Source organism: Ursus americanus, chromosome 16 (genome assembly GCF_024610735.1).
Source record: "Ursus americanus isolate L20-20 chromosome 16, mUrsAme1.1.p, whole genome shotgun sequence".
In the NCBI taxonomy this organism is placed as follows: Eukaryota; Metazoa; Chordata; class Mammalia; order Carnivora; family Ursidae; genus Ursus; species Ursus americanus.
Window position 1 is genome coordinate 12,491,063 of NC_142142.1, and position 23,367 is coordinate 12,514,429.

Sequence of the window (23,367 nt, forward strand, 5' to 3'; positions counted from 1 at the left end):
TGAACAGTGCGGTGCGTCTCCAAGGAGCCTATCAAAGTGCTAAGAGAAAAGTGTCAGCATATGGAACCCGCCACGCCCAAGTGACCTCGGAGGCTGTGGCTTCTCCTCCCCCACCGGCCCCGGCGAACCAGAAGCTGCCCCGCGGAGGGGCAGGAGCAGCCGCAGCAGCGCGAGGCCGCGCAGCCTCCTCCCCGGCCAGCAGGTGTCCCCGCAGGAGGTGGCCGGAACCGGGGGAGTTTTGCTGTAACGCAGGCCTGCACTTAAGTTAATCACCCAACAATAAACGGGAAACTCGGAAAAGCTAGGGGACCTGCCGAGATTTCATCCGGGACCAGTGAAGCATGAGTCCACAGAATCCGTTCGAAAGGGCAATGGCAGGGAAAAAAGAGATCGCCTTTGTGCTTTCACCTGCTGAGTCAAGCCCCTTTAATAAATCGCTACAAAACATTAAGGACGCCTATCTTGTGAGTGGGGTCCTGGAACGATGATAAGATTTTCCTCCCACGCTCTCCCCTATCGGCCAACCCCTTTCTATTAAAACCAGGTGGACAGTTATCGCCTGGAAACTCGTGTGTTTCCGCTGGCGGCTAGTCCTGGCTGGCTGGCTGGCTGGGGTCCAAGATCGCCGTCGCTCCAGGCTGCGGAGCTGAGGTCCTCGCCGGCCCCGCAGCGCCCCCTGCTGGCGGGAACAGCAGACGCCGGCGCCCCGCCCAGCCTTCCAGGAGCCCGCAGTGTTTGCAGCGAGGCGCTCCTAGGTGTGCGAAGCAGGCAGATGAGGGGTGTACCCGCGCAGCCAGGACCTGGGCCGCCTGTCCGATAGGGGGAGGGAGCTGATCTGGTCGGAAAGGTCAGCCGCGGGGTTGGGGGGGTGAGCCCGGGCAAAAGGGGGTGAGGTAGGAAGAGGGGAAGCGAGGCTTTGGAAGTTACTGCGGAGTTAGGAGGGTGCGGGCATACTGAGGAGTCATCAGTATTTTTGATATTTTGTGTCTCAGATTTGTTAACCTGATGGCGGAGAGTAAGGTCAGAAAGGCAAGTGGAGGCCTTGAATGCGAAGGTAACACGTTGGACTTCATCTTGGCTAAGGTTTTCCAGCTGCGCTGTGTGGAGTCTCGGGTTCTCTGGAGGTGACCCGAGGGCTAATGAAAGATGGTCAAGAGGATGCAGATGTAGCCCCCTTCGTCCTACTTCAGCCAAATCCATTTCTTCTCAACCTGTTTTATTCATTGGGCTTCTGTATACAGTTTCGTTTAAAGAACTAGCATGGTAAGGTAGAATAAAATGGAAAGGGATGAGGAGTGTGGTAGGTGCAATGTCCTAATCCCGGCACCTGTGAATATGTTAGCTTGCATGGCAGAGGGGAATGAAGGCTACAGATGGAATTACGTTTGCTAACCAGTGGACCTTGGGTTAAGAAGATTATCCCAGGGGGCGCCTGGGTGACTCAGTCGTTAAGCGTCTGCCTTCGGCTCAGGGCGTGATCCCAGCATTCTGGGTTCGAGCCCCACATCAGGCTCCTCCGCTGGAAGCCTGCTTCTTCCTCTCCCACTCCCCCTGCTTGTGTTCCCTCTCTCGCTGGCTGTCTCTATCTCTGTCAAATGAATAAATAAAATCTTAAAAAAAAAAAAAAGAAGAAGATTATCCCGGATTACCCCCGTTGGCCTAACGCAATAGCAACAGTTTTCGTAACTAGAAGAGGAAAGACCAGAGAGGTGGCAATACAAGAAGGCTTTTGCTGGCTTTGTAAGTGGAGGAAGGAGCCACCAACCAAGAAATGAAGGCACCCTCTAGAATATGGAAAAGGCAAGAGAACAGATTCTCCCCTAGAGCCTCCAGAAAGGAACACAGCCCTGCTGACACCTTGATTTTAGGCCAGTGAGACCCATTTTGGACTTCTGACCTCTGGGACCGTGAGATGGTAAAGTTGTGTTCCAAAAGCAGCCATAGGAGACGAGTACAAGGAATTACTGAAGGTATTTAAGTTAGAGAAGGGCTGGTCTCGTACAGGAGTCCAATTGTACCAGGAGGAATCATGGAGAAGCTGGAGCAGGACTCACTGTAGATCTCAGGCCGGAAAGAGAAGGAGGCCCCAAAAGATGGCTGCGGGTGGATTGAGGGCGGGAGGCCTGAGAACCCAGAAGGAGGGGTTCACGGGCTGAGTTTTGGGTATGAGCTTATGGCTCTTGATCAGTGTCTCCTCCTTTCCCAGCCAAGCCCCCTCCCAGCACCTGTCCAGGGTGGGCAGGAAGTCCTTAGTCACCTCCTGGACTCTGGCCTGGGTCCCAGTCTAGGGGCCAGCCCTATGGGCAGAGTGAGAGGTCCCCCCAGCAAGGGTGTCTCCGGGAGCTCCTCTGTCAAGGACTGGCCATCTCGGAAGGAGGCAGCTGAGCCAAGGCCCCATCACCACTGAGCTCTCTGGAGTCCGGGTGCTGGCGTTGACAGCCTTCCGCCTGAGGGTTTCCCTGGCGGGGAGCTCAGAGAAGGGGGTCAAATGAACAAAATGGAAGACAGAGTGAAGAAATACCTGGGAAGCACACCCAGGTAGACAGATCCCCATAGTAATTTTATTCATGCATCCTTTCAGTCAATAAGCTAAGGAAACTTTCTTGAGCTCCTGGGGTCCTGGAGTCACAAGGAATAATTAGACCAGTTTCTTGCCCTCAGGGGCTCCCAGGTAGAAGAGAGACAGACATATTTTCTGTATGAGTGACTAATCTTGTCTGGTCACAGAATTTTTAAATATCTTAGCCCTATTGTAAGTGATATATATAGCAGTAAGGTCCTTCCAGGGGAGTGAATAAAACATTATTAGAAATATAAATTGGAGAGGCACCTGGGTGGCTCAGTTGGTTAAGCATCTGCCTTCAGCTCAGGTCATGATCCCAGGGTCCTGGGATCGAGCCCCACGTTGGGCTCCTCACTCAGCAGGGAGTCTGCTTCTCCTTTTCCCTCTACCCCTCCCCCTGCTTGTACTCGCTCTGTCTCTCTCTCTCTCAAATGAATAAATAAAATCTTAAAAAAAAAAAAGAAGTATAAATTGGAGCCTCAGTTTTTTCGTCAATAAAGTCGAGGTCAGGTTGCATGATCCCTATGATACACCCAACTCTGATGATCTGGACCTTTGTCCCATCTGCAAGGGAGCACTTCTGCCTCTGTGTCTCACTCAGCGAGCCCAGAAGCCATTAGGCTGACCCCAACCTAGTTGCATCAGTGGGAGGAAGGACTGGGCCTTCTCAGAACTGAGAGAGGGGTGTGACAGGGAGGAAGTTGGGAGTGGAGGCTGGGTGGGAAGACCTGCCAGTTTCCTGGGTCTCTGCTGGTCAGCCATGCACACGGAGCCTTTGGACAGTGAAGTTTGCGGTGGATTCCCTGAAATGCAGAGATGCCTATATTCTCAAGTAACAGAAAAGTCCTGGGCCTCTTGGGGTGACCTGAGAACTCCAGAGAAGGGACCCCACCACTCCCTCAAATAGCTCTCTCTTAGCTGGTCAATGGACTCTTGATGCCTCAAAATCCTCCGTTCAGAAGACTGTGGGGTTTTGGTTTTGTTTTGTTTTATTGTTTTCAGCTTGAGAGTCTCTACTCAGTCCACCTCCTGAATTTTGCAGTTGGTAAACTGAGGCCTAGGGAAGTGGAGTGACCCTCTTACGGTTACCCAGGGAGTCAGTTGCGTCTTTAAGAAGAATATTTTATGATCAGTGGCATGATTGCTCCCTCTGCCTGGGAGATAGATCCCCTGGACACTGGGAGCAGTCAGGCCTTGGCACAGATATTGCTTCTTCCCTGGGGTAATAACCATGTTTGGAGTGAATGCTTGACTCCCTGGCCACAGACATGCCCTGGGGATCATTGTTGAAATGCAGTTTCCAGGGGCGCCTGGGTGGCTCAGTCGGCCTAAGCGTCTGCCTTCTCCTCAGGTCATGATCCCAGGGTCCTGGGGTTGAGCCCTGCATTGGGCTCCTTGCTCAGGAGCCTGCTTCTCCCTCTCCCTGCCACTCCCCCTGCTTGTATTCCCTCTCTCTCTCTCACGCTCTCTCTGGCAAATGAATAAATAAAATCTTTTAAAAAAATGTTTCCAGTTCAGTAGGTCTTGGGCAGGACCTGAGACTGCATTCCCGAGGAGCTCTCTGGTGATTAGAAGCTGCTGGTCTGCAAACCACACCTGTAGTAAACTAGTAGCAAGGCTCTAGCTATTTTTATTTTATTTTATTTTATTTTATTTTATTTTATTTTATTTTATTTTATTTTATTTTATTATTTTATTTTATTTCTAGGACATGTCACAACATGGTAGTATCATATTTATCTGAGCATATGTTCATTACGGCTTTCTCCCCACTAGACATGAACTGCCTGAGTGGGGGGCCTTGTCTGCTTTGTGCCTTCTGATAGCTCCAGGCCCAGCATAGTGCAGACACAGGAAGCTCTCAGTATATGAGGTCCCCTGGGTGACAAAAGGGGCCAGGTTCTGGAGGGCAGGACCGTGTCCTGTTTCCTCCTGCCTCCCCGTGGCACAGCAGGGGTTCAGTATCTGGAGTAGGGGGTAGAACAGCTTTTGACTCTTGACCCCTTGTGTTTCTCAATAGGTCAGGACTGAAGCAACAGTGCAAAGAAAAACAGCCTGAGGCCCACAGATGGCAGATGACGCGTATGTATAAAAGTCACTTTTAAAATTAGGAAACTTGTCACAACCTTAGTCTGAGTGCATTCCCTGGCTCCTGGACCCGAGCCCAGCCCGGGTGGCTTGGACACTGGCAGTCCCAGAGCACTGTTTGGTCATCTTACCCCCTGTACCACATTCACATGGTGTTCCTGGCCTGAACTTTGGGGGCCTCGACCCCAGTGCATCTGGGGTTGGATTAGTTTATCCAACTTGGGGCATTCAGATCGCCTGAGGGTGAGGCCACCGGCAGCTTTGCAGAGGTCATTCCAGGAAGTGACTCACTCGGCCTCAGTTTCCCTGCCTAAGAGCAGGGAAGCAAGGGAAGGGGAGTGGGGGAAGACTGGGGAAATCCAGTGACACTTGAGGTCTAGTCTATCTTCTGTTACCTCTCCCACCCCGGGTCGCCAGGCCTTCCTTACCAGCAGTGGCCCAGCTGGACCAGATCATCTCCCAATCCTGGGATGTGGCATCTGGAGAACAAGGACCCCTGAGTCCAGTGGACCTTGCTGAAGCCAAACCACCTGTCCTGCCCCACCATACCCCCTGACAAGACCCCACGTTCCTTCTTTCCTGCCTTCCTCCATTCCCCTCCCCACTCCTAGAACTTCTCTGAGTTCAGCCCATCCCCTGAGATCCCATCTCTCTGTTCTCTAATCAGAGACGCTGGGCAGCTAGTTGATCATTCAGCAACATTTCATCCGGGGCCTTCCACCTGCCAGGTGGACCTGGAGGCAGTCTCAGTCTGTAGCCTGCTGGCCAGATGATACCAGCCGCCGTCCTCTCCCTCTTCCCCGGGGCTCCTGTGTGTTCTGTATTTGTTCACTCACATGGCTCATTTGTTCTCCTGATGACCAGCTTGCTCACTTTCTCCAGTTTTCACTAACACCCACCCGCTCACTCACTCACGTCTGGGGCACTCACGCGGTCCCTCTGGACCCAGTCCAGGAATCCGTCTGGGAACGGACTGGCCCGAGATGGGATTCAGACATAAATGCAGAGGCAGAATGACACAGAAGGCATGGCGGTCGTGTGCTCAGGTGCAGTCCCCCAACGTCTGAGCTGGAGGGGGCCTCGAAAGGATTAGCCCCATCGTTGAATAGATGGGGCAGAAGAGGCCCAGGGAGGCCTCGGTTGGCCCTGGGCCACTGGGTCAGAGATGAAAAAATTGCTACTTGCAGGGCACTTCTGGCCTGCCCCCGTGCCATGGTCAGCTGTCCCAGCCCTGTCCACATCACGCTTTCCAGTCCTGAGCCAGGCACCAGGGGCCTGCGTTCAAAAGGAGGGTCATGCCCTCAAGGATCTGGACATGGCTTCAGAAGAAGTTATACAACCAGGGCTGAAAGAGCCTTCCCTTCAGAGAGCTCCCAACTCCTCTCTTTACAGCCAAGGACACCGGAGCCCAGGAAGCCTGCTTGCAAGTGGGCCTGGCAGCAGCCCCAATCCCAAACGGCGGGTCCGGCCTGGTGGTCTTTGGCTGTACCCACTGCTCAGCCATCCTGGATGTTTGAATACAAAGGAAGTCCCACCTCCCTGAGGAGAAAACATTTTAAGAGTATTTTTCCTGGGGGCACCTGGGTGGCTCAGTTTAAGCATCTGCCTTCAGCTCAGGTCGTGATCCCAGGGTCCTGGGATGGAGTCCGTGTCGGGCTCCCCACTCAGCAGGGAGTCTGCTTCTCCTTCACTCTCTGCCGCTCCCCCTGCTCATGTTCTCTCTCTCTCTCAAATAAATAAATAAAATCTTGAAGAAGAAGGAGGAGGAGGAGGAGGAGGAGGAGGAAGGGGGGGAAGGGGAAGGGGAAGGGGAAGGGGAAGGGGAAGGGGAAGGGGAAGGGGAAGGAGAAGGAGGAGATGATTTTTCCTGGGATGCCTGGCTGGCTCAGTCGGTTAAGCTTCTGACTCTTGATTTTGGCTCAGGTCATGATCTCACGGTCATGGGATCAAGCCCCAGGTGGAGCCCCCTGTTGGGCTCTACGCTCAGTGTGGAGTCTGCTTGTCTCTCACCCTCCGCTCCTCACCTCCCCCTCAAATAAATAAATAAAATCTTTAGAAAAAAAGAATGTTTTTCCCAATAAAGGTCAAAAACAAACCAAAAATGTTTTAGAGCTGGAAATGAACTAATCAACCCTTTACTTAAGTAATTTGTAAAAGTTAAATTCTTTCACTTTACTAACTTCGAAAACTTGGTCTTTTCTACTCATAGTTTAGGAAACAATTTTATGCAAATTCTTCATGCCACTGACTGGTGGAGGTAATCCTGGGCTCATGTGACTTAGTAAGACTTTTGCTTGCAGTAAAGAACTGGGAGAACAACCTGGACGATGAAGACTTTTGGGACAGGAGTAGGGCACGTTCCTCCTTCCCTGCGGAGTGATTCTGGAAAAGAGGCTCACGTTAGCACCCACAGTTGCACGCTGCTCCGGGGGAGCCAGGTGTGGCTGCAGCCGCTCGGGCTCCCTCACCTGCCAGAGTCCTCACTACTGTCCCCTGTCGAGCCAGGGACCCTGTTTTTCAAGGAGACTGGACATGATGACCAAAGACCGTAGAATGCATCGAGAAGTGAATCTAATGGTCATTATTCAGCTCGTATCTATAGAGCATTTGCAGCACTGGGTCCCGGGACAGATACAACATGAACTGAAATGTGTGTAGCAGGTCCTGGAATGGAGAAATAAAAGAGGGGTTGGGAGAGTAGAATGGAGGAAAACAGAAGCGCCAGGAGGCAGTGCACCTTTACTGAGGTCTTGCAATACGCCAGATATTTCATAAACATCATCTGTAATTCTCAAAATGACCTGTGGGCAGGAGTTCTTACTCATCCCAACTCCTCCTTGCCTAAGAACTATTCTTAGGCTGATTACTTTACCTCCGTCGGCCTCAATTTCCTCCTGGGTAAATGGGGAACTCCTACCACATGTCATTGTTGGGAGGATTGAATTCTGTTTCAAGCACTTTGCTTCAAAAAGTAAGCCCTTAATCACTATCATCGCGATGACACCAGAGCTGAGGCTCAGACAGGAGCAGTGACCAGTCCAGGGCCACACAGCCACAGGAAGGAAAAGCTGACCCATGTTCTCTGTTCCACCCTGCAATCTGCGACATGGAAAAGGTTAAAGTGGAAGCTTTGCCTTTCACAGCAAGCCCATGGCCTGGACTTGGCTGCCCTCTCTGCCCTGGAGAAGCAGGGCCACCTGTCCAACTCAGGATGACCCCAGCTCACCTGTGGCTGTGTGCATAGCCAGTCCATGAAGGGCACTTGGCGAGAGGGACGCCCTTGGTTTTCTTCTGAGGGCTGGAGAGCTGGGCCGGGCTGAGCCTCATCATGGTTGAGAACCTGGGCAAGTACCTCCCTGTCAGTCCCATTTCCCTCACCTGAAAAGAGGACTCCTCCTGTGTTTCTGCCTCATAGGGCTGCTGTGGGGATTAAGCGAGTTAAAGACTAGAAAATGGTGTTTCACACAACCCTGTAAGCGTGGTGAAGACGGGTGACTTTGGGGTGGGGTGGGATGAATATTACTATTTCCTGGGGAGGAGCTAAAGGGAGGTAGAACTCCGTTCAACCTAAAGATGAACTTTCTTATAGCTCTGGCCATAGGCATGGGAGGGAGTGGACAAGTGGACAGTGGTTAGTCAGGAGGGTGCAGAGGGGGCTCCCACCCTGGGGTGGAGTGAGGGTGGCTTAGGTGAGACAAGACCCCCCTCCCTATGCTCTCTTCCTTCTCTCTCCCCACTGCTGGGGCAGAAGGTATCTAGCAGATCTTTCCACCCAAGGCAGTGTTGCAAGCAGGGGCCTGAACCAGAACGTGGAAGGTCTTGCTGTCCGCTTGACTCTGACATTTGTTGCACAACTTTGAGTCTCTCTTTGGGCCTCAGTTTTCCTCGTTATCTCATAAATAAACATAGCAAATGCAGTGTGTCAACTGTGATGGTGTGCTGTGCAAAGGATTACTGTCTCCCGAGACTTCGGATCAAAGGACTAGGCCAGTAGTGAAAAGAGTTGCAACTTGTGGAATTATAGACAGACCTGCATTCATCTAAAATCCTCTGGGAACCGTGCTTTGTGGTTTAGAAAGCATTTTCATGGGCTTTATCTTCTTTGATCGTCTCAACACCTCAAATTTACAGCTAAGGATAGGGATCCAGTTAACTTGTATAATTTAGGCAATCAAGAGCACTAACTGGAGGTGGGAGAGAGGTGGGCCTGAGCTGGCATCCCAGCTCCAGTGGGGCGGTGGGCAAGTTACTCTAACTTAGTGCAGAACTTGGTGTGAAGTTAGGTGTTCAGTAAGTGTTAGCCAGCCAACAACCAGAAAACGCAGCGGGGAAGTGGCAGGATTGGGCTTCTGGCTCCTATATCAGTGCTCCTGGCCCCACACGAAGCTGTTTCATGTCAACACCCTGCTCCCTAGGTCGTTGCAAAGCCAGGGCACCTCAGGTTGAACGAGGGCACCGCGCATGAGGAGGCAGGCAGTGAAGAGGCAGCGTGGTCTCAGAGAACCTGGAAGAGTTCATGACCGCCCTGGGGTGAGAGCGCCGGTTGCCAAAGGGAAACGCTTCCCTCTCACTGGCCAGTCAGGCTGATGGGGGGGAGGGGCGGGCTCCTGTGGAGGCAGTCTCGGAGTGCTGAAATGACAGACAGAGGGCTGGCAGGTCTGTCTTTGGGCAGATGGATCGCCTGATATAGACACTGGCACCCAAGGCCTGGGATTGGCCTAAAGAAGGGTCATGTTGCCCCATCGGCTGGGCTTTTGCATCCTGTCCAACTGCTGTCACACCCAGACATAAAAGTAGTCTCGAAGTAGTGCTGGGCCAGTGTGCTGGGCTTAGCGTGGAAGCAGCAGCCACCATGCAGGCGCAAACCAAGCACTACCCCAAGAACTGCCTGCTGACCGTCATGGAGCGCTACACGGCCGTGGTGCGCAACATGGAGCAGGTGGTAATGATCCCCAGCCTCCTGCGGGACATGCAGCTGAACGGGCAGGGGCAGCAGGCTCAGGATGGGGCCCCCGACCTCTACAACTACTTCACCATGCTCAAGGCCATCCGCGTGGATGTGGACCACGGGCTGCTGCCCCGCGAGGAGTGGTGGTCCAAGGCGGCAGGTGGCAGAGCCCACGAGGCTGAGCAGGAAGCTGCAGAGACAGAGGAGGTCGGGGACAAGAGGGTCTTGGGGCGGCCGGACCTGGAAGCTCAGTTCCACCTGCACTCTACCAGCCTCCATCACGTGCTCACCCACCTCACCCTGAAAGCTGAGCAGGTGACGAGGAGGTACCAGGAGATAATGGGACTGGCCATGTAGGCGTCGGACTCTGGGGAAGGTAATGGTGGCATTGGTGGGTGTCAGAGTCCACTGAGGGACATTCCAGGGGGAGATGTAACCCAGTGGGAGCGGGAGAGCCTGGGTCTCGGACAGGCACCCTCACTTCAGGGTATTAGGGCCAAGACCTGGGAGGGCTCAAGGCCAGGTCTGTCTTGCTCTCTTGACCCAGGCTTGGTGAGTAATGGCCATGACTGCACGCTGATAGCGGGAAAGGTGGCCTGTGAATGCATAGCTACGTACACGTATGTGTGCTTGCACGTGTGTGCATTTACTAGTAAGTATGTGAATGCTTGGTCAGCTGGGGTTCGAGTTATGACTCCACCACTAAGGCCTGGCTTTCCCCGGCTCACTTCTCTGGGTTTCCGTTTCTTCACTGAAGAGTAACAGTAGTGGTAAAAATAACTACTGGCACTTGAATGGTTTTGTAGTTTAAAATCACTTGCGTATCAATTTTCTAATGGAACCATCATTCCCTTTTCCAGATGAAAAACTGGGGGCCAGAGAAGTGAAAGGAGTCCAAGGTCACGCAGGGAACGGCAGAGCAGACATGGGAATGAGCGCGGGGCTAACTGCAGCCCCGTCCCTTCCTCTACGCCAGTGAGCTGCCTTTGCTCCTTAGGATTCTGCAGCCTGGCTGCAGGTGGGGCTTGGGGATGACAGAGGAGGGAGAAACCCCCGCTCTTTGTGTGTCAATTATACTTCAGTTGAAAAACAAACAGGGGCGCCCGGGCAGCTCAGTCGTTTAAGTGTCTGCCTTCAGTTCAGGTCATGATCCTGGGGTCCTGGGATCCAGCCCCTCGTTGGGCTCCCTGCCCAGCGGAAAGCCTGCTTCTCCCTCTCCCTCTGCTCCTCCCCCCTGCTTGTGCTCTCTCTCTCTCAAATAAACAAATAAATCCTAAAAACAAACTAGAACAAAAATCCAACTTCTGTCAACCTTTGCAAAAAAAAAACAAAAACAAAAAACCAAGCAAGCAAGCAAGCAAGCAAGCGCTGTCCTTGACCAGCCCACCTTGAGAGCCAAGAGCAGCAGTTCGGGGCGGTGTCTGCACGCCGGGACCTGGTTTTCGTGGAGGCGGTCTGGTACAGCAGAAGTTAAAAAATCTGGGCTCTTGTCCCGGTCCTACCACTGACCTCCGTGTGACCCCAGACAACGTATTTCAGCTTCCGCATTGCAGTTTCCGTCAGTAAAACGTGGAGGTGAACCAGCTGCCACCAAGGTTCTGGTAACTCTTCCTGCGGCCGCACTACCGTTGAGCTGCTGCGTGTTTTCCCTGCCTCGGTAGGCACGGGATAGGAATTCATACTGACCTGGTTTTGTAAATCTCTGCTCTCCACAGATCCCTTTCAGTGACAGAAGGCAGACTGCGTGGTGAGGACACGGAAGCGTTCCCTAGCTCTGAGGCCGACGGCCACGGCCTGGACCTGCAGCTGGAAGCAAACGGCGGCTTGGTTCTCTGGGATGCTTCCCTGCCTCCCTCGCAGCGCCAGTTTGTGGGCTTGGCACCGGGTCGCTTTAGGATGCTTGTCGCTATTCACAACTGCCCTCACTCCTCTCTCCCGCTGGGGGCTGGCCAGTGGTTCACGAGGAGCTAGATGGTACCCGCCACCGTGCTACGGTAGAACTATGGTAGAACGTGATCGTTTTCGTTCTGACCAAATGAAAGCCACAGCCTTTCTCTGGGCAGTCACTCACCATGTGACCCTGGACGTTATTTAACCTATTGGAGCCTAAAATTCCTCATCTCTAAAATGTGGTATTACTGGCCTCACAAGACTGTTACAGAAATTAAACAAGATGATGAATCAAAAGCCCCTGGCATGTGAGTGCTATTATCACAGGTTGATTTTTTTCTCGCACCCTCACCTTGTATTTGCTCTAGCCCTTACTTTTTACCCTCCAGAACTAAGGGATGGCGAAGTCCCTTGGGATGAATGGTTCACACTCCTGTACCTGCCAAGCACGAATGAACAATACTTTGTATTTGTTGGAGTAGCAATAAAAAAAATAAAAACTTGTATATATCTTTATTAGCTCCTGAAGTAATTTCTCAGGCATGATTTCATTTTTAACAAGTGAGATCCAAGAGAACAGACATGGAACTCATCTGATTTTGCCCAGAAACCACGCGCTTATATTCATTCTAATTGGAAATCATGTAGAGAAATAACCTTACTGATCTCCCAAAACGAATCTGATTATAAATTTGAGCATGGAAACGTTTTGCACAAACATCTGGACTCAAAAAGTCATTAAGAGTAAATTTATTGCACGTAGGTGGGGTTTTTCCTTTTAATGCCACCGAGTGTAGCTGTCGACAGCGTTAGCTGCTGAGCCCACTTTCTCCAGGGTGATCCATCTACAGCAAAGGCCCCTCTGCTGCATCAGCCTTCTGTTCTCCTGGTCCTGAGTCTTCTCCTTCCAAAGCACCCTCTCTACTGATTGTTGCAGAGAGCTCAGAAACACAAACCCGACCATGTCATTCCACTAAAATCCTTTAGTGACTTCCCACCATCTACAGGATCAAGCCCAAATTATTCTGCATCATTCAGAAAACCCTCCATAATCTGGCTTACTTTGTTTCGCTTTCTACTAGAACCGGAACAGGCAAAACTTTCCTGTAATAGGCCATATATTAAATATTTTTGGCTTTGCAGGCCATAAGGTCTCTGTCACAACCACTCAACTCTACCCCTGCAGCATGGAAACAGCCACTGACATGTAAACAAATTAGCATGGCTGTGTTCCAATAAAACGTACTAGCAATAGACAAGATTTGGCTCACAGGCTATCGCCTGCCAACTCTGAGCTAAACTCCATTTAAATCCGTCAGATGTCTTCTTAAAATTGGGTGAATGGAAACTGACCATTCCCTGATGAATTATTTTTATTATGACAAAAAGGAGTCAGAGTGTTCATGATGACCATTTTAATCATAATGTGTTAACATACGCATTAACATAAACTTCAGATATCATGGAAACATGTTCCACAAAATTCAGACATAACTGGTATCAGTGAAACCAAAGTAGGCATTTTGGAGACTTCAACGCACTGGATGGAATTCTTCAAGAAATTCACCGTAAGTTTTCTTATCTATAAAGGGAAAGATCACAAAAAATTTATTTTTAAATTATGTTTTAAAAATCACATTTCCTAAAGAAAAATTAACACAGTATTTTTATAGACATAAACTCCTAAGAATTTCCTTATGTTCTTGCCCTCAACCATAGTTTGGCAACCACTGAGACATTCTGTTTCACCGGACGAAGGGTAACTTCGAAAGACTCTGTGGTGACATCCAGATGGCTGCCCAGAGGCGCCAAGTGCTGCCAGGGGGTCCTGGCTGAAGGGGTAAAGGAAGGCATGAACAGGGAGAGGCACAGGTCAGCTGGGAGGGCCAGGAGTTGAGGCAGTCAAGCTTCCGGGTCCCTGCTGTCCGTGCAGGAGGCTGCTGGCACACCTGCCACTAACGCGCTGCTCAGCCAGAATGAGTCTGTGAGGCTACACAAGCCCCTGCCCCCAGAGGGAGCTGGTACACAGAGGAGGCAAAAAGCCAGAGGCCTGGGGCTGCTCTGCCACGGGTCTCACTCTTGGGAATCAATATTCCCAAGATTCCAACTCTAACATCCAACAGTTTTGAGTATTCCCCGTCCCTGATACATCCAGTATTCATGGCTTTGTGCTCTAGCCTTTGAACTCTTCACTGGTTAAAAAAAAAAAAGCTGTACCTTTCTGATCCCCCATTAACATCACATATGTGACTGAAGGCTGCGGGAATATTAAATAGAATAATACAATTTCAGAGCTAAACAGGACCTTAGAGACCATCGTTCAGTATAATGAAATTTAAATGCTTAATATTTATATGAATAGGAAAATCTATTTAAAATCTATATATTTCCAAGTCCAAAAATTTTCTACATTCATTCATTCACTCACTCACATATAGGCACGTCTGTATTATGTAAATATGTTTGTAAAATACGAACAAGAAAACAGTTATATTACAATCAAATTCACAGCTGAAGAGCAATAAGTAGGGTGTGCTGAGGAAAAGCCTGTTTGTCACTGGGTCAGGGCTTCTTTAAGATGATGACTCTTGAGCGGAAATTTGCTTGGTGGACAGGTGAAGGTGGAGCAAGAGGAAGACCAAGAAGGTACCAGGTGTACAAAGTGAAACACGGCAGGCTCAGGACACAGCGTTTCACGAGGCAGGACACGAGTGACAGGAGATGAGGCAGGGTTCTGTGGTTTTTTTTTTTTTTTTAATCTTTTACTTTTTTTTTTTTTTTTAAGATTTTATTTATTTGAGAGAGACAGATAGTGACAGAGAGAGCACGAATGGGGAGGAGAGGGAGAAGCAGGCCCCCCGCTCAGCAGGGAGCCCCATGAGCTGAAGGCAGACGCTTAACCGACCGAGTCACGCAGGCGCCACAGACGCAGGGTTCTGTGTAGATTAGGTCAGCTATTATGCATTGCTTACTAGCAGAGGCTCTGTACTGGAGGCTGCGGAAACAAAGATCAATCTACAGTCTAGTGAGGGACACAGACACGTGCATGTCACATTGTGGATAAAAGCCGTGGGCAAAGTCTCTCTAGCAGGCAATTAGCTCAGCCTGGGAAAAGAAGCCCTCCTCAGGAGTCTGGATTTTATCTTAAAGGCAATGGACAGGTACTGTAAGCAATCCCTTTTAGGCATATCTACATTTATCCAGAGACCTGATTTTCGGTAAGATTGAAGGCAGAGCTGAGCTGAAGGCAAGTGCGACAGTCCAAGCAAGAGATTATCAGGGTATGAACTGGGGGAGTGGTGGCGGAGTGGCAGTGGGAGAGAGACGGAAGTTTAGAATTGAAAAACACTTAGGAAGTAGAACAGCAAGACTTGAGGCTTAATGAGAATTCAAAGAAAGACTGGAAGATGCTTCCTAGGCTTCTGGCTGGAGTAGCGAGGTGGACAGTAGTGCCACTCACCAGTGCGGAGCACAGAACAGAAGTCCACACAGGCAGAGAGGACATAAATTCTGTTTGCTGCCTGATGGACACAGAGGTACTCGGCCAGATTCAAGACAATTCTAGTTGATAGGCAAAGATGTGGGAGTCACCAGAATACTGAAGGTACCCGAAGCCACAGGCATGTATAAGATTAACTAGGGGTACTTGGGTGGCTCGGTCAGTTAAGCCTCTGACTCTTGATTTCGGCTCAGGTCATGATCTCAGGGTCCTGGGACTGAGCCCCACACTGGGCTCTGTGCTTAGCAGGGAATCTGCTTTTCTCCTTTCTTCTCCCCCTCTCTCCTTCCCCATCCTAGTGCTCGCTCTCTCATTCTCTCTCAAATAAATAAATAAATATATAAATCTTAAAAAAAAAAAAGGGAGACATCTGGGTGGCTCAGTTGGTTAGGCGTCTGCCTTCAGCTCAGGTCATGATCCCAGGGTCCTTGGATCGAGTCCCTCATTGGGCTCCTTGCTCAGCGGGGAGCCTGCTTCTCCCTCTGCCTGCTGCTCCCCCTGCTTGTGCTCTGACAAATAAATAAATAAAATCTTAAAGAAATAAGTAAAATAAATATTTTTTAAAATAAAAAAAAAGAAAGAGGTTCGTTACAGTTAACTTGAAATACCTTTTTCAGGAAAATCCTCTGGATGTGATTTTACATAAGCAAACATATCACGGTCCTTCACAGCATACATATAGTCTTGACGTTTTAAAAGATAATATCCAATAAAGACAAAGGAAGTAACATATAGGAGCTGGCGATGCAAACCTAAAATTCAAACGACAAACCCCAAAGAAAGCAAATATCAGTCAATGTATATTTATAATCAGTTTTGCAGTTCAGACATACAATCAATTCTCATTTCTTCTATCATTCTTAAAAAAAAAAAAAGGCTCTTCTACATGGCTCTTTTGGAAAAACAGCCTTGACCTTGATATATCTTCCTAAAAAAATCTGGCAATTATGAAAAGCAACATTAAGTCTACAAACATAACTATTAATGGAACCCCAGATTTTTAAAATTCAGGTTTTATAAATTTCCTCAGGAGAAAAGGTGGATTACTACAAAATCCTGAAGATCTAAACTAACTTGTATACCAGGACCTGTTCAGGATGTGATGGGACAGAGATGAAGTCCTTTACAAATGCTCGAAAAGCAATTTGGTTTTTCTCCATATACCCATTTACATTTGCATATTTACTGGTTACCAAAGCAGCCAGCTACTCTACAAATATATATCAGTTCTCTTTTTACCTTTTAAATTTTGTACCATGTGTATGAATTACCTATTCAAAAACTATATTTAAAAAATCATCCTACAATGAGACTGGAGAGGATCAAGTCACGTGATCTAGGGAAAGCCAAAATTTAATTCTGAAGGGGAGATCCAAAGGTCTGAACTTTATACACAGAAGCATCTTTTTAAAAAGGTTAACTGCAGGTTTGGTTTTCTAGCTATGCCCCAGAATTTGTTCCCCAGCCCTCTTCTTATCCCACACGTATTCCTTTGAAGAACTCTGTTTATTCCTATAGTTTTATCTTCTGTCCACATACTGGTGACCTACAAGTGTGTTCAACTCAGACACCCATGCTGAATAACAGATATATCCAAATGTTTGACATGTATGTTCCCCTGAATACCCTCAAATGAACGTCCTTTCTTCCTAGTCATACCTCTTCCTCTTAAGACCATTCACCCAGGAAGTCAAGTCCTGAGTAATAAACACAGTAATCATCCCTTTTTCTTTTTTTACCCTCTCCCCCCCCCCCCCCGCCGCTCCAGTCACTGAGTCCTGTCAAGTCCTTGTAAATATTTCGTTGCCTCACTTCAGGGAACTCATCTCTCACTCACACTAACTGCTCTCTCTTATCTCATCTTCCATTCCACACTTATTCCAGTCTTTACCCTGTCACTAGAGGAATTTTTACCAAAATACAAACCTAGCTTGTCAGCCCCTTATTCTTCACAATTATACCCAACAGGAGACCAAACTCCTAGATAATGGCCTCCCAGGCCCTACATGAGCTGACTCTTCCATCTTCATCTGACACTTCCTGATACGTACATTGTGCCCCAGCAACGCTCACTACTTGTAATTCCTCATGCAAATTAGACGCCTTCATGCTTCTTTATACCACCCACTGGTTACTTCTCTGCCCAGAGATCTCCTCATCCTTCAAGATTCAATTCAGACATCACTTCTGCTAAGAAGTCTTCCCAGAACTTTCCTTAATGACGTTAACAGGGTGAACTCCTCTCAATATGTAAACTGCTACAGAAGTTATTTCCATCTACTACCATGCAAAGCCAATGATTACTTCATCTTTGTGTACCAGCATATAGACAGCACTTAATAACTTTTAATAAATGGATAAATGGCCTTGGGCAAGTCAATTTACTACCTGTAAACAAGGCTAATATCTATCGTATCACTCTTACAGTAGGATTATATATAAACCAAAAGAAAATGCATGTAAAAATATTTTGGAAAAATGTGTAAAACAATAAAAATGCAAAATATTACTAAGATCTGGGACTGGACAGGGCCGACTCTTGCATTCTCCCTTACCCCAAACTGCCATCGCTTCCCCTAATGGGCCACCTGCCATACAGCAAACCAAAGTGTGCTGGGTTCTACGGTGTGCCACTGGACTACACAAAGACCCAGACTCTCTATGCTAACCCATATTCTTCACAGAAGACGACTTCCTGAATGCTTCAGATGATGATGTCATTGTCCAGCCCTAAAGGCATGGCCTGGCCTCTTCCCATGTCCCCCTTTCCCTAACCTCTTTCCTGCCTTTCAGTGGTGGTCTCCCTCCCACTACATGCACAACCCCTCTACAATCATTTTCCCTTTCTTTATTAAGTGAATCTAAACTTGGAAGCCATGGTGCTCTTTGCAGAATACCATAAATTACTGATATATTACACTAGAAATCAACAAATATATTTAATTTTGTGGACTACACTCAGATACCAACTATATATTTAAGGCGGGTAAGTGTTAACTACCAACAGGGGTTTAGAACTCCAGACTGGAGAAAAACTTAAGAAAAAATTCTATTTAATATTTTCTGCTAACTTGAAAAAGATCTGCACAACCTGATTTCATTTATAGAATATTCCAATACTACCCACAGAATGCCAGGTACTCTCCATGGCTGTAGTTTTGAAAATCCATCATATTTTTGTCCTTTCCCATTCCTTTGTCACACCTGTTACCCTACATGCATAAACTTGTACCACAATTTGTCTTTTAAATGGATATGCTTATCTAATTGCAAATCTTTGGGGGACTGGGACCATGTTTTAGACTTCCTTGCCATCTACCTATACTTATTTATTCAATAAATACTGAATACTGCTATATGATAGTCATTAAACTAGACAAACACAATATGCATCAATAAATGCTGCTGAGAACCATTTCAATGAAGTCCTCAAGACCCAAGTTTTCCAAAGCAACTTAGGGACACCCAGGAAACTCAGGAACTCTGACACCTAGCCCTGGATTAAGGGCTTTATACATCATCTCATCTAGTTCTCACAGCCACACAGAGGCGATATTATCCCTATTTTCATAGATAAGGAAACTAAAGTTCATGGAGGTAAGTAACTTCCCCGGAATCAAATGCCTAGTAGAATGGAGGTGGTGTCAAATCCAAAATCATGCGCTCTTGACTACTATGCTCTTCCTCTGGAACAGTCTCTATTCAATCCGTACCGCCTTTGTGCTCCCAAATTGCTCACTGCTCACCTACTTCTATGAAAACACACTCTCTGTCATGCCTAGATCCATAATGGACTGTTTACCTGACTCGACTAAGAGCTCTTCGAGGTCAGGGACAGTATTATTCACCCCATATACCCGGTACGTAATACTGCCTGGCACAGAGAAAGAGCTCAGTAAATGCTGAACAAATAAATGTATGGTAAACTGTTTGCATAACAACAGCTGAGGAATGGAAACTTTGTCCAGCACCTTCTGTGTGCCAGGCGTTTTATCTACAGCAGCTCACTTAATTCTCACAAATGCAAAGATTAATTATTCTCATTTTATTTTTTAAAAGATTTTTTTTGAGAGAGCAAGAGCAAGAGAGAGCAAGCAAGTGAGCATGGGGGGATGGAGGGGAGAGGGAGAGACAGTCTTAAGCAGACTCCACCCCACACGGCACTCCATCTCACAACCCTGAGGTCACAGCCCTGAGATCACAGCCCTGAGATCATGACCTGAGCCGAAACCGAGAGTCAGATGCTTAACCGTGTCCCCAAGGTGCCCCACTCATTCTCATTTTATAGATGAAGATACTTTTTGCCTCTGAACGGCTTGACCAAGTAACTTGCCGAAGCTGACACAGATAGGAGACAGTGGAGCAAGGCCATTTAGTTCCAAAGTGGAGTTCTTTCCATTACAACAAACGACAGGCTTGGGGAACGACAGGAGTGGTGATGAAAAGGGAGAAAACCTCATCTTCCTAAAGACAGAAATAGACAAAGATCACTCCTTTCTGTGGAGAGGGTCATATCTGAAGGAGATGGGATTTCAATACTATTTGAGCACTGGAAATGCTGAGATTTGGTGAGTTGGGAGCTGGCCTTCAGGCATGACATACAGCTGGAAGGTGCAGAAAGAGGCACAAGTGAGGTGATTCCTGGTTGCCTGAACTACTGTACTAGCTTTCTTCTTAACTGAGCACCTTGGCTCCAATCAGTGCTTTGCATTGACAAAGTTGACCTTCCTTTAAGGAAAAAAAAAGATTTATTTATTTATTTAATTTATTTATTTGAGAGAGTGAGTGTGTGTAAGAGCGGGGTGGAGAGGACATGACAGAGGGAGAGGGAATCTCAAGCAGACTCCCCACTGGGCAGGGAGCCAGGTATGGGGCTCAATCTCACAACCTTGAGATAACAATCTGAGCAGAAATTAAGAGCTGCTGCTCAATTGACTAAGCCACCCAGATGCCCCAAGTTGACCTTCCTTTTAAAACACAAGGTCCAGGGGTGCCTGGGTGGCTCAGACAGTTAAGTGTCTGATACTTGATTTTGGCTCAGGTCATGATCTCGGGGGTCGCTCTCTTTCTCAAAATAAATAAATAATAGGGGCGCCTGGGTGGCACAGCGGTTAAGCGTCTGCCTTCGGCTCAGGGCGTGGTCCCGACGTTATGGGATCGAGCCCCACATCCAGCTCCTCCGCTAGGAGCCTGCTTCTTCCTCTCCCACTCCCCCTGCTTGTGTTCCCTCTCTCGCTGGCTGTCTCTCTCTGTCGAATAAATAAATAAAATCTTAAAAAATAAATAAATAAATAAAATAAATAAATAATAAAACACAAGGCCTGGGGTCCCTATCTGGACCAGTCGGTAGAGCATCCGACTCTTGATCTCAGGGTGGTGAGTTCAAGCCCCACACTGGGTATGGAGCCTACCTGCAAAAACAAACAAAACACAAAGACTGATTACTCCATCTCTCCACTCTGCCCCCTCAACAGCTCTCAAAAGCTAAAAAGGTTCCTGTCTGCCTAGAGAATAAATTGCCATTATCTACCTAAATCTCCTTCTTAGCTTTATCACCCTACCCTGCACACTCAATCATCAAACTCTCCCCGGCTCAGAGCCTCCATTTACTTCCACTAGCCTCCCATGGGCCTGGACGGCTCTCTCCTAGTATTTGCCTGATAAATCAAAGCTAAGTTCAAAGACACCTCTTCCAAAGCTTCCCTCTTCTTTTCCCTTTGGAAATTCATTGCCCTTAGCACAGCCACCATGTCAGCTATTAGCTGACAGGAGGCCACTGGCATTACTACAGAATACAGCCCAGGGGCACCCAGGTAGCTCAGTTAGTTAAGCCTCTGCCTTGGGCTCAGGTCATGATCTTGGGGTTGTGGGGTTGAGTCTCGAGACAGGCTCCCGGCTCAGCGGAGAGCCTGCTTCTCCCTCTCCTCCTCGCTTGTGTTCTTTCTCGCTATCCCTGTCTCTCTTAAATAATAACAAATGAATGGATAGATGGATAGATAGAATGAATACAGCCCAGAGGTTCAGCCTCTCCTACTCAAAGTGGGTCCCCAGACCAGCAGTATCTGGGAGCTTGTTAACAGCAGACTTCTTCCCAGACCTTTTGAATCAGAATCCACATTTTAACAAGATCCCCAGGTTATTAGAATGCACAGTAATTTTGAGAAGCACTGACTTTGAATATAGACGTGAGGTCTAAAAACAGGCTTGCTACTTAATAGCCATATGACCTTGGGGAAGATGCGTTAACCCCTCTAAAGCTCTCTTTCTTCACTGTGGGTAGGACTTCCCCAAACAGCATTTTGAAGATAAAGACACAAGACACATGTCAGTAGGGCATGACACAAAGTATACGCTGATTTTTGCACACACCGAACCGAGAGAGGAGTTGGCAGTCCCGGGCCCTTCACAGACTCACTTGTGGGTTCGTGGGTTTCAATGACCTCAGTTTCCTTAAGTGCAAAACGACAGTTTGGCCCTACCGGGTTCTGAAGAGCTCGCGGGACGCAGATGCCCCAGGGAGGCGAGGCGGGGCCTGCCAGGTGAAAAGACTAGGAAAAGCGAAAGCACCTCGGCAGCCCATGGGGGAACCGGCCCTCAGCCCCGCGAACCCTCTCCTCCCAGCCGATCCAGCCCGCGCAGCCCTCACCCGCAGACACCACCGGCCTCCGCCGGATCGCGTTATCAAGCAGGCCGGAACAGTAGCCCAAGAAGCCTATGTAGGCGAGCCGCGGGTCGGTCAGCTTGGGCGGGGGAAGGCTCCGGGCCTCATCCGGCAGGAACTGTAAGGGCACTCGGCCCGGCCGTCCGCTCATCATGGTGACGCCGTTGCCACTTGAGGCCCGACCTCGGATCGCCAATTACAAAGAAAACCACCAGGACCACCGCCTGGGTGCACACCGCAAGCTTTCTCCTCCGAGAACGCCGCTGAAGGGCATGGCGCAGGGAGGTGCAGTGCCCAAACGCTTCCCCGTGCACGCTGCTGCCGGGACCCCGCGCACGAGGTTCCGGGCTACAAAATGACCCCCCCCCCCCCGCCCCCTCCTGCCCCTGCGCGCGCTAATTCTGGCTGGTGGGATTTCAGACGCCTGGTGGGATTTCAGACGCCTGGTACCTTGGGGTCGGGTGTACACGAAATGACCAAAACTGGAAGAAGACTAGTAGATACTGCTTTTTTTTTTCGCTCAACCTCCCCCACCAGGAATTGCCTCTCCCTCCCCTGACCCTGAACGCAACCTTCTTGCAGAATTTGTCTTTGTATCCAACACCCACAGGTAGTCTTGATAAATAGTTCTAAGAAACGTTAATTAATCGAAAGCTCATAAAAGCTAGGTTGCATTTCCTGGGTTTCCCGTCGTTCACAGGCACACCTTCCAGAACCTAAAATTAAGGTCCAGCCAGCAACAAAGAATTCAGAAGACACCAGGACTGGGTCATTTAGCCAAACTCTTGAAATTTCGCTTGGGTGGCAGCACCCTAAAATGTTTCACCTCCGGGTCTTCGGGTCCTTCTCATGGCTGAAGGAAAAGCTGTTACCTAAAGGTTTGAGGAATGAAAGAAAGAAGGAATTTATAACATTCTGCCAAGTAATTGTCCAGTCTCTGCCTACCTGCCACCAGTAATGGGGAACTTCTACCTTTGAACGGCTTTCTTTAGAAAACCTTTCCTGATTTGAATGAAAATGTTTTATTAGTGAGATCAACATTTTACCTAGATGAATGCTGATCAAACCAGACATTAAATAAAAATCTTAAAAAAAAGAGAGAGAGCGAGAGTGATTAAAGGATGGACGTTTGTGCCTATAAAAAGCACTCCCAGATCTGTAATATTTCAGGTTAGGATTTCCTGAAGGAATGTATATTGGGAGTTTCCTGGGAACGCAGGAAATGTTTCAAAGTTTCACGCTTTGATCCAGCAATTACAGGGCTGGGAATCTGTCCTATGGAAATAGTATGACATGTAAAAAAGCTGTTCTGCGACTAAAAAACAAACAAACAAAAAAAAAAAACCAAACAACCCACAGCGTTTATTTTAAAATTACTTCAAAAGAAGGAAAACCACTAAAAATTTTCCACAGTAAGATTATGTAAATTTTGAATACTAGATGAACTCTTAGGCAAACACCTAAAAATATTTAAATGATGTTTACACAGTCTTCTCCCCCACATTCTTCTGAGTCCAATTTGGGACTTTTTTTTTTTTTTAAAGATTTTATTTATTTATTCGACAGAGATAGAGACAGCCAGCGAGAGAGGGAACACAAGCAGGGGGAGTGGGAGAGGAAGAAGCAGGCTCATAGCAGAAGAGCCTGACGTGGGGCTCGATCCCAGGTCGCCGGGATCACGCCCTGAGCCGAAGGCAGACGCTTAACCGCTGTGCCAC

General features: G+C 48.5%; 2 protein-coding genes and 1 long non-coding RNA gene across 3 annotated transcripts; 2 read left to right on the top strand and 1 right to left on the bottom strand.

Moving 5' to 3' along the window:
- The first annotated feature begins 626 nt into the window (after positions 1 to 626).
- On the top strand, positions 627 to 4,645 carry LOC148108761 (uncharacterized). The gene is made up of 3 exons (XR_015727036.1): positions 627 to 755; positions 993 to 1,054; positions 4,584 to 4,645. It is a non-coding gene; the product is annotated as an uncharacterized LOC148108761 (long non-coding RNA).
- Positions 4,646 to 9,415: 4,770 nt separating this feature from the next.
- Positions 9,416 to 12,005, top strand: THRSP (thyroid hormone responsive). The gene is made up of 2 exons (XM_045816325.2): positions 9,416 to 9,975; positions 11,315 to 12,005. Exon 1 carries the CDS (start codon positions 9,504 to 9,506, stop codon positions 9,954 to 9,956), a length of 453 nt encoding a protein of 150 aa, XP_045672281.1. The 5' UTR covers positions 9,416 to 9,503; the 3' UTR covers positions 9,957 to 9,975; positions 11,315 to 12,005.
- Positions 12,006 to 12,889: 884 nt separating this feature from the next.
- On the bottom strand, positions 12,890 to 21,967 carry NDUFC2 (NADH:ubiquinone oxidoreductase subunit C2). Its single transcript, XM_045816310.2, has 3 exons — positions 21,635 to 21,967; positions 15,597 to 15,740; positions 12,890 to 13,071 (listed from the first exon to the last, which is right to left on the bottom strand). Exons 1-3 carry the CDS (start codon positions 21,801 to 21,803, stop codon positions 13,022 to 13,024), a joined length of 363 nt encoding a protein of 120 aa, XP_045672266.1. The 5' UTR covers positions 21,804 to 21,967; the 3' UTR covers positions 12,890 to 13,021.
- Between the last annotated feature and the right edge of the window lie 1,400 nt (positions 21,968 to 23,367).